At 41.1% G+C, this 15,679-nt stretch overlaps 1 protein-coding gene across 2 annotated transcripts in view; it reads left to right on the plus strand.

Moving 5' to 3' along the window:
* Positions 1 to 612: 612 nt before the first annotated feature.
* Positions 613 to 15,679, plus strand: part of fermt2 (FERM domain containing kindlin 2) — a 33,523-nt gene continuing 18,456 nt past the window's right edge. Inside the window, exons 1-2 of one of the 2 annotated variants that reach the window (XM_023400978.2) lie at positions 613 to 858; positions 2,710 to 2,867. In XM_023400978.2, the coding sequence (XP_023256746.1) occupies positions 2,711 to 2,867 (157 nt within the window). In that variant the 5' untranslated portion in view covers positions 613 to 858; position 2,710. The remainder of the gene's footprint in view (positions 859 to 2,709; positions 2,868 to 15,679) is intronic. The other variant, XM_023400979.2, reaches the window with a different exon arrangement.

Raw genomic sequence — 15,679 nt, forward strand, 5'->3', positions numbered from 1 at the left:
CTTGAGATTTTAAGGTCATGTCCATTATCCCTGTCATAAACTGTTGAGTTCTTTACTGTGGAATCTGTGATAAAACACATATACAAATGCACGCCTGCCTTAATCTGTTCATATTTACATGTAGCTGAGAGTAATTATTATTTCCATTGCTATTTTACAAAGACTAGCATCACATTAATACCTACATTGTTGTTTTTCTTCTCCTTAGTAAATTACAGCAATAGAAAATTAGCCAATTAGTTTTTAAAATCATGTCAGAGGTAAGTATTGTACTTTGTATGACTTATTACTGCATCTGTTCTCGCTAGTTATGCTCCAGAATGAGTTGTAATATTAGATCAAATGATAAAATTATGTGATTGTGTTGTTTAAACTATATGTGAAGTAGTTAAAAATATAAATAGAAAGTAGAAATAAGTAGAAACAGAAAATAATATCTCTACAAATGTCCCTCTGATGCATAAAACAGGTCAAAAGGGAGAATTAACCTTCAATTCACTCTGTGTGTGTGTGTGTGTGTGTGTGTGTGTGTGTGTGTGTGTGTGTGTGTGTGTGTGTGAGGTGACAGGGGGGACTAGTGGGCGACCAGTGAGGCTCCCAGTATGAAAGGAAAAGTAGGACTGGAGAAGTGACGTTATCTGCTGCTGGAAAAGAGGGAGGGAGAAAGAGGGACGGCTGGACTCCATTAAGCCGAAGCCTGCGGGAAAACTGTTTGGGATACTTCACTTCTTCAGCGAGTTCTTCGGGGATTTCTCTCTGTTTTTATCACCTAAAAAGACTTTATACATGATTTAAAGAGGGGGAACTTGTTCTGTACCGCGTAGTCGACTGCTTTAGTGTTTTTTCGTCTTTGTGAAGGTGAGTACACAGATTTAAATGTTCGTCCTCAAAGCCCTGCTCGGTCGCCGCTATGAAATATGAAAACGGTTTTATTGTGTGTCGTACCGCTTCTGCTACACTTAACATACGCTTCCGTTAACAACTTTTCGCACATTTTTAGCGGCTTGTTTGCTTTTAGACACTTTTTTAGTAAAGGTAATGACCGACTGAGTATGTGCATGCAGCCGGGGAGTTGTTGTACGGACTCTGCTTACATAATTAACCCCTCAGTCTATTTGTAAGAGTGCCTTTACCGTTACTTTTAACAGGTGAACCGCCACATTTGCGGAGGTAATAAGTGGCAAAGGTCCTTGTTGAACTTGTAGCCGCGGGTCTATAGCCTTTGTTCTGTCGTGTTTATTGATTAGACGGCTGTTTTGATCGTTAGGCTACTGTCTACTGGACGCCCTCAGATCAAATAATGACAGATAGACTGTGGTATAACTTTTTTCTTTTTTTTTGTTATACCATCGACTTCACACGACAGAGTCCGTCTTATTTCCTGAAACGACAAGGAGAGAGGCACAGTGATGGGAAAACAGTAGCCTGTATATATTTTCAGATTTTGTTCTTCTTCATCCCTTCCTAAATCATCCTTGAGGGTCATCATTGAGCTAAGTTACCTTAGCTGTTACCTCTCTAGTATTGTCATAACAGTGTGCCAGTGCTGGAAGAAGTAGGTTACCATTTACTTTTCTACCTTTACACAATGAAAATGACATGATAAGCATAGGTTCTGTATTAAAAATGGCACTGAATCAGCAGCAGAGTATAAGTATTAGAAGGAAAAATTCTCTGAATGAAGGATAAACCTTGTCAGGAATGGACGATATCAATAAAACACTCAAATTGTATAAGATAATATTAGTATATAACAATTTATCAATGGAAGATCAATTGAAAATGGTTTATGGATGCAGTTACCAGATGGAAATGTCTGTTTGCAGTGAACTGAATGCCTGACACATCACGAAACTTAATTACACTGATTTCATAGTAATTTCCAATATTGCCTCCAATGACTTGCACTCTTACAGTGACCAACTACACTTGGTAATATTAAAAGGCCACTCCAGAGATTTAATGTTATACTTCCATTAAGTTAAGTGACTTGGAAGAGACAGGTTTTAAAAAATAATTCAGAAACATTTTGTGCCTGCTTCATGCCTATGACATTAGGCTCTCTCATATAAATCTGTAGTCCAAGCCGAGATGACATCACTAACACCATCAGAGTTACTTTGTCAGACTTTGGAAAGCTCGACCACAGCAACAGAAGATATTACAAAAGGTTTTCTCAGGTTGAGTAGTATCAACCATTATTAGTGAACTCACTGTAGTGCCCCACACAGCCATATGGGCTTCAATTAGTATGGCATGATGGTATGGAAAATCTCTGATGGAAGACAAATCTATTTCTGTTGTAATATTATCAGCCATAGACCTTCTCATAGTGTTTGAAAATATTGATGCTTTTATGTATGAGCACTATTTTAATGGCATAGCACACGTGTGTGGTGCCCAGTCCACTTCATACCATTTGTTTGTTTACTCTAAAGCAGTGCCTCACTTTATGAAGTAATCTAATTTTTTAATGTACTCTTAATCAGCAATGTAACCCCTCAGTCTGTCATATACTGTTAAGGCAGTAGAGTGTAAACATACAATTTCCCACAAATGTACTGGTGTAGAGGGATACATGCCATGTATGCAAAGAAGGCCTGGCATACATGGGCTTTGTACCACATTTATGCCTTTCCAGAGGGTCAAAAGGTTTGTGACAGAAGTTTAACTGGACCTTCTCCCTCCTGACTGTGGGTCTGTTGGCAGGATGGCGCTGGACGGGATCCGGATGCCCGATGGCTGCTACGCCGACGGGACATGGGAACTGAAGATGCATGTCACTGACCTCCACAGGGACGTGTCGCTGAGGGTCACTGGGGAAATCCACATCGGCGGAGTCATGCTCAAACTTGTGGAGAAACTAGGTATGCATGCATGCTGCTGTCACACAGGAGCCAGAGTAGTTTTTGGCGGCTTTTCAAATCTGCTTGTTTTTAGAAAACAGGCTTGAATATGGATGGCCATGAGTCTAGAGATTTAATGTGCATTGCATTAGTAATACAGTAGAAATGGTGCTGGTTGGCAGTAATTATAGCTCTTTCCTTTGACCTCCAAGCCAGCACCATTTCTGCCATAGCAAAATTTCTGTGTGTGTTAATGGCTGACTTGTGTTATCTGTTCATATACCTTGGGCAATAAATATCTCCTTTTTTTTTTTTAACCATTTTTAGAAGTTAGATTCCACGAAGCAAACAGCAAAAGTACAAACTGTTTCTGAATACTTGCCAATTTTAAGAACAGACATTTTCCAGTTTTTCATGGCTGGGAACTCAAAAGAATGCAATTTGCCAAAGACACTGAGAGAAAATGTATGAAATCAGAGATTGGGGATCCGTTTAAGGACAATCTATGTTATTGACTTTGAAGAAGAAAAGGAAGCTGTTTGTTTGCTACTTTTTAAACTGCATTAATGAGTATGAACGTTGAATATTGTTGTCTTTGATATTTGTTGCTTGGAACCAGCTGAAACAGAGGTAAATGTTCCTCTTTGTTGGCTAGCTAGTTAGTTTGTTAGCAGTGTATATGGGTCAGTTACCCAAGGTATAAAGAAACCATAGACGGTGCCCTCCCCCCTCTGTATCATGCACCGTTCTGTAACTGCAGTTATGCACTTGACAAGTTTGGGGCAAGTAAGCATAAGAGTCCTCTGTTCCAGTCACTTGAACACTGTCCTGTTTCATGCAGGCTGGAGAAAGGTCAGCAGTGGTGGCAGTGCGATTTGGGAGTGACAGTGTGTTGTGTGTCAATGGTGCTTGAATGCTCAGCATTCCTGCAGCGCTCCAAGGTTTTATTCCCTGCCCATGGTCCCGTTTTTAGCTCTCCTGTGAGAGCTCCACATAATTGAGGTCTTTGTTCTCTGTGGTCGTCTGTGCTGAGCAGCATCTATGCTGCGTGAGTGCAGTGTTGCAGCCGCGAGTGGGACGACATGAATTCATTGGTCCTTCCGCCCCAACTCCACTCAAGACCTGGCCTTATCCATTGTTTGAGTTGTGTTCACGCTTTTTGTTAAGGTCTGGTTGAAGGGTATGACTTTACTTAACATGACACCTTCACTGTGGTGTAGTGTGGATAAAGTCTTTGTTGCTTTGGTTGGCCTGTCATAACAGTCGGCCTAATGAGGGATAACGGTGTAGTAACTTTGTAAAGGCTTTTTATTGTAAAAAAAAAAATATTGAAATTGAACTAGCATTAACTGTATTCAAGTTATATCATGTCATACTTGGGATATGCAACCCCTCTTTATTGTGTTCCTTTTGTTTTCACCATTCCTAATTTCTAGTTTTCCTTTTCTTAAGGATGCAGATATTTTGCTGATTACTTTTTTTTCAACTTATCATTATTCAGGGGGCTTGAATTCCTCAGATCCTCCGCTTGGCAATAATTTTGATTTGTTGACCAGTTTTTGTTGTTGGCTGTTTTTGTGCCAGAGTACTGCAGTTGATTTAGCGTACAAAGGTAATAGAGCCCCATACTCAGAAGAATAACTCTTGCAGTGACATTAAACTGCTCTCTGGATGTTTGAAAGTGTGTCTGTACCACTTGAACGGTTTCACAAAGTGAGTATGGGGACATTTCATTTGACTGCCATCTCCTTCCTACCTTGAGTCAACAGGTTGTTTTTGCATTGTAATCATTAACCCACCCACAACATGGGTTTTCCACATGGCCTCACACTGCAGGAGACTGTACTGCATTAGTGTGAGACACGATATTTTGTGCTAGAAACAGAGAGTGTACATATGTTTTTGATAGTCTGATATAAATAACATCTTAAACATGATTTGTCAATGGAAAGCTTAAAACAAAAAAAACACACTATGTATTAATGTGTTAGTGTACAGTTTTTGTTTTGAGATAAAACAATCTATGCAAATTCCATTATGAGATAAAATTAAATACAAAGTAAATTGTTGTCATGTGACATCCTTTTATGGGAACAATCCTCAGGTCTTTCTTTTGTCATTAACCTGCTTCTGTCCCTCCCAGCTCTCACTGCACTGGTGACAGACACACTCCTCACTGAACACCTCTTAAGTGCTGTCACATATCCGCTGTTGGATTTGCTGATTGCTTGAATGTGGTGGTTATACATAGATACTGTGTATGTGCAAACTCGCATACATATACATGGTGATGTGAGAAAGGACACGTAGATACCAGAGTTTTGGCAGGCACTGCGTCAGTCTCATATTGGGAGGACATCCTTGTGCAATGGCAAATCTCTCTCCGTCCTTTCCCCTCTCTTTCTGTCTCTTACACACCAAAGCGAAGGACCTCTTGTCTTCAGTAATTGCTTTCTACAAGGCTGACGGTGCCATTTTTTATTTCCTATCATGAACATTTGTTGTATGGTGTTTTTTTTCCGTCGAGCTTTGTATCTGCGTGTAGTAGCTTTGAGAAGCAATATACGTTTGTGTCGAAATGTGTTGACGTCAGCTGTCCCCTGCACGATGACCAATGTTCTCATTAGTAGTATTTGTGCATGTGTTTCCACACTTGAGCATGCCTGTGCGGGTCGGTAGGTGTGTCTCGTCCACATGTATCCTGCTTCCATCATTCAGCTCTTCCTGTGAGCTGCAGGTCTCCCGTCCACATCGTAGGCTCAGATGGCCCTCCATAATGGATTAAATAGACAAATGCCAGGAAGGCACTCAGCTATTGATCACAGCAGCCAACGATGCTTCCATTTCCCCCGCAGCTCTCCAGGAGGCTAGTATTTAAAGCCAGCTGGTTGAGCACCCTCTGGTCCCCCGCTCCTATAATCCTTTCATCCTTCTGTCGGTTTTCTAGCATTGCTGCTTTCTCTGACTTTGTTGATGTTTTCCAAAAGTGGTGCCCTCCTCTCTAAAAGCAAACATCGTTCCATTTAGAAGGGAAAACAAATATTTCACAAACAACATTAGCTGGCGTGAGTTTTATTGGATTTAGAGGGATTGTTCCCAAGTTACATAGCTTTTAGGACTATGGCTTACAGTAAGTGCTTGGACTGTCTGTGTTTCCGTCAAATACACTGCTACTTTGCACGTGCTAAAGGTAGTAAAGGCAGCTTTTCAGTGTCTTGGTTATATGTCAAGCATATGGATAACGATAATGAATTTTAGCTAGCTGTGAAAAGTGCATAAGATACAGGTCTTGGAATGAGTAGCATGTTATTAAATGTAAATTCTGGGTGGGAATGATGTTGCACTTACACTCCTGGAGGCAGCCTGGTTGTATTGGCTCTGCTTAGCCTCATGAAGACAGCTGAGGGTAGAGGGACTGGATTGAGGAGAAAATGGGAGGGAAACGGAGAGGGGAGAGGGAGGTGTGTGGAGCGAGGAGGAGGGCCGGAGCGTTCTCTCTTCCTTCTGTCCCTCTCTTCATGGTGACGTTAGCCACGCTGCTAGAATTCCATAAAAGTCTTCGATGAAGCAGGAAATGACTTCCAGGGTTTGGCATGATGTTCTCTGGTCACTGCCGTCATTGCTGGCTTCTCTGCTGCCTGCTTCATCCACCCCCCCACCACCCCCCCTCTCTCTGTCAGCCCTCCCTCTTTTCCTTTCTCCCTCTGACTCTTTCTCCTGTCTTACTCCTTCCTCATCTAAATATATTTGTGGAAACTATTTTTATGATTTTTTTTTGTCTCACTTCTTTGAAGAATTGGCTGCCATGTCTGAGTATTTGACACCATCCTCTCCCCCAGCCACGTAGGGAGACAAGGAAACATTAAAGTGCACATTGTTCACTTTCTCATGGTTTCTGAACCAGATTCATGTACGCTGACTGTTAATTGTTCTATAAATAGAACTTGACTGAACTAATTGGTCTAGTGTGACTCTTGATCGTTCATGTGGTTGTTTCCAGTTAGGGGCCTGCAGTTTTTGGCTTCAGTACCACCAGCCAGCCGCAGAGAACTTTCCCTGCATGTCAGACACAAAATGTGTGTTTTGTATTTGCGATGACCTACATATTCACTTCGCAAGTGATTTTGTGAATGTCATCATCCCACATTCATTTCAATTTTGTTACAGCCAGTCATGTTAACCTTAACCATTAGTTGTACATTTCTACCCTGTGTTTAGAGTCAAAACATCAGCAAGCAAACACCAGTTATTGTTATAATGTTCAATCGGAATTTACCTTAGAAGTGACTCCAGTGTTTCCTGTGAGCAAATTTGTTTTTTGGTTTTCAAGCTAGTGCTCCACTTTGCCACCTATTTGAATTCTGTGTCCTTTTTGAGATGCCAAGATGCTGTTTGCTGGAGGTTGTGGTGACCAGGGGGAGATGGCTTCATTTTGACAATGCAGTGCAGATTTCATTAGGAAACAGACATGATTTAACACAGGATGCTGAACTTCCTCTGGGCTTTTTTTGTACGCCTTCTCCCTTCTGCCTTCCTTTCATTCCCGCCTTCCTGCCCTCTCAGTGTTTATGGCATTTTTTATTTTTTTTTTGAAGGATATGATTCTCTTGGGCTGAGGGGAAAGGAGGGTCATCAGACCTGCGAGATGAAGAGCTTAGATACCATATCAATAACAGCCCTCTCACATCTTTACCTTCAATATCACACATCAGGAGAGTAGTACATTTCCTTGATAAGGGGGCTATGACCGCTTTCCCTCTACTCATACCATCCTCCTGTGATACACAGTTGAGATACGTCACCATGTGTAATTAGTCATTGATTGGGAATGTGGAGCCATCCTAGAGGTCTGGCATGACGAAGTGCGAAATGGCCTGGCAGCCTGTGTGATCCTTCTGCGCTCTAATCTCTCTGACAGGAAGTAGTTAGCTTAAGTAGTGGTCCTGCCCAGGCCAGAGCTTTCCTGTTTCACCAGCAAGATGCTGCAATGATTGTTCTCTTCTGTACTCAGACTTGGGCATGTAATCATATATAGACCCCTTGCCTATATATTTACATACACACACACTCTTTCCCATATGGAGAGTTAGTTCACCCAGGCGGATCTGTTCTAGATGTATTTTTTCCTTTCACTATTCTGATTCAGACTACAACTGTGGATTGAATAAAAAGTCAGAGCAGAACAATTAGTTGATTAATTTTCTGATTAATTGAAAACAAGTTATTGGAAGACATGAACCTTGGTTATATGAAATTGTAACATTTATTTATTTTTTACCACTTTCTGACATTTATATCCCAAATGATTAATCACAAAAATCATCTGCAGTTAATCAAAAATGGAAATAATTGTTAGTTGCAACCCTAGCTAGCATATAGATGAGATAAAGAGACCACATGTCCAGACCTTGACTTATGGCCGTGTTTTTACTTTATTTTTTTTCGAACATGACATTCTAATAGAGTAGGTGTGAAGTAAGGATCACCAGCTGTGGTAGTGAATTTGTGCAGGGCTGCCAAGTTAATTACTTACACATGATACAAGGAAGAGTTTCTGTTTAAACTGAACTAAACTTTGACAGCTGTTGGTTTTGATGCACTCCCTTCATGAAGGGTCATGTGGGAACAGTATCAGCTGCTTAATGCTCTAAATATCACATGTTGCATGATCTGAACAGGGTAGTTGGCAGGGTAGATTATTGCCACTTTCCAGATTTTAAATATAAAAAGTACAGCGTGATCAGATTTTCATGTTCGAAATATCTTTGTTTTCCATAGCTTTCACTGTTTGTCCACTTTCTTGGTAGATCACTGTGCTTGTTAAGGATGATTTCATTTGCTATGTTTGGCATTTTAAACATGCAGCGGAACAAACTTTCATGACTCCTCTGGGAATCTGAAGCCTGCTGCTTTTCGTTCCTCTTGCCTTCCTGTAGTGGTAGGCAGCACAGTAGATCCAGTGGAAGGAAATGTTAGAGCAGCACATTGTTGTTGTAACACCACACACACACCTGTGTGTCAATGGAGTAAACTGATCTGGAGTTTTTTGTTTAGGTTCTCAGCCCACATTTCATTCATTTAAACCTGTCCCCACCTCTCTGTTCTCTCCCTTTTTACAGAGCAAAACAGCAAGAGGGGTGTTTGTTTTCATATCCAATAGTTTTAATAGGGCAGTTCTGACTGAGCATACATTGTGGAAATAATTTAATTACAGCTCTCTCACTCTTAACATTTATACATGATTAACATGGCAGTTTAACTGTTTCCCACTCATATCATTTTCTTGTTTTCTCTGCAGGTTCATTTGTTAGAAAAATGTAAAAAAAAAAAAAAAAAAAGAAAGAAAAGAAACTGACTTAGTGAAACTGACTGTCACATGTCATCAGAGCTGAAGATGATGTCTTTAAATTGCTTATTTTGTATGACTAATAGTCAAATTTATATTAAAATGAACCAGAAAAAATCTGCAAATTTTCACAATTTAAAAAGCTTTAACTAGAAATCTTTTAGTGTTTTAATTTGAAAATGGTCAATTGATGATCAGAATGGTCTGTTCCTTCATTACTTGATAAATCAGCTAATTGTTTCAACTTTGCTTGTAGACTGTGCAAATATCTAACCATAGCAATCATGCTCATCAGCCTCAAGTATTCAGAAGTGTCACTTAAACATGCTGGTTCTGCTAAAGGTTTCTAGCAACCGAGCTTCCTGTGGAACTCACAGATGCATCACTGGGTTGGCTTATCAGAGTCTTAAGGGGACGTCTGGCAGGATGCATACATGGATAGAAGGACAGATGAATATTGTCTAACTGCTCCATTGATCTTAGACCCAGAGTTTGTAATGTCATTATTCCACCGGGTCCCTGAACACTTAATTGTATAAAGCTGTGTCAGGGCGGAGGGGGAGTACCCCCACTGTTTTGCTGTGTTTGGACTATGACACAAATGGATACAAACTCTATGTCTCTAAGGAGGTTTCCTCTAATGGCCCTCCTGGCCTCTCCTAATGCATCAAAGCCAGTACTGTTGCACTCTCTTCTTTCTCTAACAGGCTGGATGCTCCTAAATTTCCTTTTAAGATTTCTGATTTACTACACTCAGTGGAAAAGTGCCTATTTTCTTACACTGGTGTAGAGTCTGTCAGCCAAAGTGTGTGTGTGTGTGTGTGTGTGTGTGTGTGTGTGTGTGTGTGTGTGTGTGTGTGTGTGTGTGTGTGCGCAGACATACCTTACCTAAAAATATTTCATCCAGTTTTAGACTGGTTTATGTCTGTTTGTGGGAAGCAATGGCGGTACACTCAATAAAATCAATAACACATCACAATGTCCCCTGACTCCCTTTAGTCCTGCCATGACCTTAAAGGATCTTTGACTTGTGTGAGCTGTGTATGACTGACACAGAGAACAACATTGATGAACCTTTGTTTCTTATTTCTGCAGCCTAAAAAGCTTTAACGGCATGTGTCTGTCATGTAAAGCTTGACGGCTTGAAATGTTCTGGATTTGCCTGTTAGCAGAATCTGAGTCTAAAGGCAATGTTTCTTGCATATTTAATGCCTTGATGAATGGCCTGTTTGGGTTTGATGGACTGTTGGCAGGAAGCTGAGCTGTTGTATAATAACTGACTCGAGTGAAATAAGCTCAGCTAACCTTGTTCAACTCAGCCTGTCAATGGAAAGCACTTGAGTTTAAATGGTATTGGTTTGTGGATACCTAAGGGACCTAAGAGCTGGAACAGATAAACACATTAGTCTACGGCTTCACCTTTGCTGGTGTCAGAGTTGGGCAACATGGTGTGTTGCCAGTATTACACAATCTTATTTGTACAGAGATAGATGTAATGGATGCATTGTAAGTATGAATTCTGGATGTAGCTGATTATCTGTGGATCATTTGTCACGAGTCCAGAAACACGTTTGTCTGCTCTTCTGTCTCTGACATGTATGAATGTATTGCGCACAAGCCAGGGGCTGTATCACTTCAATCTTCCACTGTAAACCTGTGGGACACTCTTATCTCATGTCTGCTAAAGAGATGTCATCATCTCTCTATCGAAGCTGTTGTATACATGTTGGGTATCTGATGTCGATACTATCTAGCATGACTGCACGAGCAAGGGAGTGCCTAAAGGCCATTTACAGTTACAGATCTAATTTAAGGACAGTGCTTGCTTCCTGTATCTATGCTTGTCAATACCAACCTTCAACCTGAATAAGACGTGGAATGTATTCAGAAGGAGAAGGGCCTTCACATTGTAGAGGGGTTTAAACTGTGTGAGGGAGAGAGAGAATAACACTGACAAACCTGTCGCTCTGTGTCTTTGTTATGTATGAAAACAAGTTGTCGCCTTGCACCACTATTCCTGCCGCGTCATTCAGGAGTCACCAAGGAAACGGCATGACCAGCCTCACCCAGCTGTAATGTTTTTATCAGCTGATGGTGGAAAATGACAAAGCCTTGCACTGCATGGCCACGGTTATCACTGACGGCAACAGCTTGGCTCTGACAGCTTATGAAAAACCTTATTAGAAAAAAGGCTCACTGTGCAAACGCAGTGAGAAAGTCCTAACCTATAACTGCGACCTCTCTTAAATCACCTCCATCACTGATGCAGGAGATGAGCCTGAATTTTGCTTTAGGCATCAGCTGACTGTCACAGCTTTGCTGGTTAAAGCCGTGTAAGGAGAAAATATCAGGCACTGAGTGCACATGGAACAGCAAAGTTTTTTTTTTTTTTTTTTTTTTTTTCCTTCTAGTGCAAAAGCTCAGTGTTACATTTTGATTACATAACCACAGCATGTCCTTTTTTGTCAGCATTGATCATTAGCATTTTTATTGTCAGCAAATCAACACACAAATCCATGTGACTTAAACTTATTTTTCCACTTTCTGTCTTTCTGTTTGTCATTAAACTCAAACTTTACTGAGAAGCTGTTTTGATTTTAATGATATGACTAAATGTAGCACTGCATTTCCAAAATCACATATAGTATAATATTGTTCTGCAACAGATGGAAAAATATTGACCAGCAAAATAAAATGTGAAACAACATAAACAACAGATTTCTGATGGAAAAATAGCCAAGTAATGTTTACAAAACAAAAAATAGGTGGGTGTGTTCAGGTATCAAATATGTGTGCGTGTATATGTGTGTCAAATGTGTTGTTAGCAACAAGTGGATGCAAACTAGGGTACTGAAATCTTTACTCTCTGTTTTTATTCTATTTGTGTAAATACAGCTTTCATTTTAATGGAGGAGATACAATTTGTAGATGCTATGCATTTACATTATTATTTTTTTTTTTTTTTGCATGTAGATTTTTGTTTTAATTTCCTCCTGTGCCTTACTCCCAGTCCTCTGCTCATCCTCCTCTCCTCTCCTTTTCATGCCCTTTCTCTTATTCCTTCTTTCTCATCCTCTCCTCTGCCATCCCGTCCCCTCCCCCTCACAGTCAGGCCTCCATAAACATAGCTGTCTCCTAATGTAAACACCACAGATACTCTGACTAGAAGGGGAGGGATGGAGAGAGTAAAGAGGAGTGATGGGGAGGAGTGGGAAGGAGGGACAGTTCAATTTCCTGTATTATTCCAATCAGAGCCCTGCAAACCATGTATTTTTGTTGCAACAATACAACATTTGAAGTCTGGATTTAATGTTTCGTCTCAGCAATTGCTTCTCAGAATATTGCAGTATTAATCCACATGTTTTGAAAGCAATATTTCTGTTTGTGGTATCTGGTGCGCAAAGCAGAGGAAGCGGTCTTGGTCGAGAGCTGCGGCGGTGATGGTGGTGAATGAAAACAACTCAGTTTGACACAATTTATGGATTAATTTAGCTTGTTAAAGCACACACACGCACAAACACACAGAACTAATGTAGTTAATGGATGGTTAAGAACACCCTCCCCTCCGATATGTCCCCAAACCCCCACACATATGCACAACACACACAATCTCTGTATCATCTTTCATGTCCTGCAGAGGTCATAAAACATGGTTTTCCCATTCTATTTCCCCTCCCCTTGTCTTTCAGACTCTTCTTGCGCAGATACACACACACACACACACACACACACACACACACACACACACACACACACACACACACACTCCACTAAGGGGCTGTGGGTCCACATTTAATGCACCCAATTACTTAGGCCCCCACTTCTCATGCTGCTGCATTACGTCAGGCTTGGCAGGCTGTATTTTTAGCTGGGAGATGCCATTGGGCCTCTCTCCCTCCGTCTCTGTGGATTGAGTTACCACCTTGTTGCTGAACGAACCCAATGGACGCCTACGTGAGCTGCCTTCATCCAATCACAACACATCGAACCACTGTGTAATGACACAAGCAAGCAGAAGGAAAGACTATGTCCAGTAAGGTTTTGGTCGTGGGCGGTGACAGGAAACAGTGGAGCAGTGGGGCCATTGAGAGTGTGTTGAGGGTAACTGAGACCATCCAAGACGTGCATTCATGCCTTGCCACAGACTGTATGGTGGTCATGCATGCTGAGTATGAAGATGTAGCTATAGAACGTGGTCTGTGGTGAAGACAGGAGTGCCAAATGTTAATGCTAGCTGTTTAGCATTGCTCCCAGACACCAGAAATTACAAGTTTGTAAAAGGAAAAACTGTGAGCAGAGTTATGAAAATACATTCAGGTCTATTTTTTCAATTTTCCTCTCCTTACTCCCTCTCATTATTTCAGCCTTTAATAGCTGCAGTACACATAAGGGAGCAGTTTCTCTGATGGTAGCAGTGAAGTTGTGTTCTGCACAGCTGAGGCATGAGAATGGAGCGATGACAGCTAGACCCCCTGCTGAGAAAGAAACTCACAAGGGGTCTCAGACAGAAAGCTTGGAATGTTTTCACTCAAGTGTTTGCCTGTCGGAGTAAACAGTATAAAACCCAACAGCTTGACAAACAATCCTCACAGTTCAACACAGTCCTAGGCCTTCACAGTGGCATCCGCATTGAGATGCTGGTAGGCACTCTACTTCTCAAACTTTCCTCCCCATCTTAATCACCAGTGTAATCTCTTCCTCATCCCAGTGTGCTTTACAGGAGTCTTGGTTCCTGGTTCAAAGCAGCCAATCTGTTGTTTCACCCAATCACCCGCTAATCCCATTCATTCAGCTTTTAGACGGGATCAGCAGGAGAGTGTCAACAATGCATATGAATGCCCCTACCCTATGTAAAGTTCAGGTCAGGGAAAACAATAGCAGCGCATGGAAATACAAGGCCACTCAAGGTTTAGGTTACCATGGCACCAAGCAGTTTGATTGACATATGGAGGAGATCACCATGGGGTAACATTCAAGATCATTCCCCTGTTTTTTTTTTTTTTAACATGGCTGATCATCTTCCTGTCGGAGTGAGCAGAAGCAATGAGCATCAGTCAGTGTTAGATTATGATGTTAAAACCAAACCACTGCTGTAACTGCTGTTTGCTCAGTATTTATAAGAAATTAATTGTAGTCCATTACGGCTTCAGTATGTCCATTAGTAGCTGTGTCCTCCTTCATGTAATAAATAGATGTAATATGTTGATGCCACATTTAGCTAATGTGCTACCAGCCTTGAATACAAAGTAGATGTGTTTCCTTAATGGGGGACAAAGTGCAGCTCGTGTCTGTTCTTTTTTTTTTTTTTTTTTTTTTTTTTTTTTCAGTAATTCCTGAACCTAAAGCACAGATATTTTTCTTTTTATATATGAGTTTCATTTATGAAATTTTACTTTTTCTACAACATACACACATGAAAACAAATACACATAACAGAGTAGAATCAAATAAAACCAGACACCCTGCCAGCTCATAGAGAAAGTGCACATATGCATGTCAGTCCGTACAATGACTGAAACGTCCACAAGTAGATTGCGGGTCAGAAACAGGAACCAGTACCAAGTGAGGACAAGGAAGGTCCAAGGCCAGAGCTCAGAACAGTACGGTACAGCTCGATATGATTAGTTCCCAGGTCAACACCTCTCCTTTCAAGACAGATTTGTAAAAAAATGTGAACCTATATGAGTTGGTACATGTAAATAGGACCTACCTAACTACTTGTCGTCTCGCTGACTGGAAAATTTAACAGTGGGCTATGACAATACAAAGCACCATTTTCTCCTCAGTCAGGCCTTTGATGAAAACACTGACACGGCTATGCAAAGAGTTGAGACAGTTAAGATCGAATGCTTTGATTAAAGGGTGACTGAGCAAACCCACGTCTGTGTCTGGACACTGACTCAGTGAGAGGGGAGAGAGAGACAGAGACAGAGGATAGGCTGGAGAAACGATGAAGGGCTACGTGGGTGGAGGAAATGAGACACCGCTCTGGGAAGTGCCTTCCTGGACTAATGCTAGAGTAATGACATCACTATTCAGGGGGGACATCTGGAAATATAAAACTATAGGCCTGTTCACTCCATGTCAACTATCATACTCTGCTAAAAAGGCGATTATATTTTAAACTTGAACATAACGCAACATACGCACAGCATGTGGTGCATGTAAACAGCGAAGAAGTCTGTTCTCGAGCCAGCTGGCCTGCCATTCATGTTGACTTACTCTAGCTTAACATACTTGGCTATTTTGTGAATGTTTGCCATTAGAGGGATAAATAAATATGACATGGATGAAGAGGAATTCTCATGCTTCACTTTTACCTTTTAGCTTTGAAGTGACTTACAGCTCATATACACAACTTCAGCCCAATGACAATGCTGTTGGTATAGAAACCAGAGCAAGGTGATCTGCAAAACAGCTGCTTTGAGTTCCCTTAAATCCCTGCGGTTTTCACCTTTACCCTTGAAGTCAGACACACACACCATGA

This window comes from Seriola lalandi, unplaced genomic scaffold, assembly GCF_002814215.2.
Source record: "Seriola lalandi dorsalis isolate HSWRI2012SDOR001 ecotype SW California unplaced genomic scaffold, Sedor1 jcf7180002053102, whole genome shotgun sequence".
Taxonomy (NCBI): Eukaryota; Metazoa; Chordata; class Actinopteri; order Carangiformes; family Carangidae; genus Seriola; species Seriola lalandi.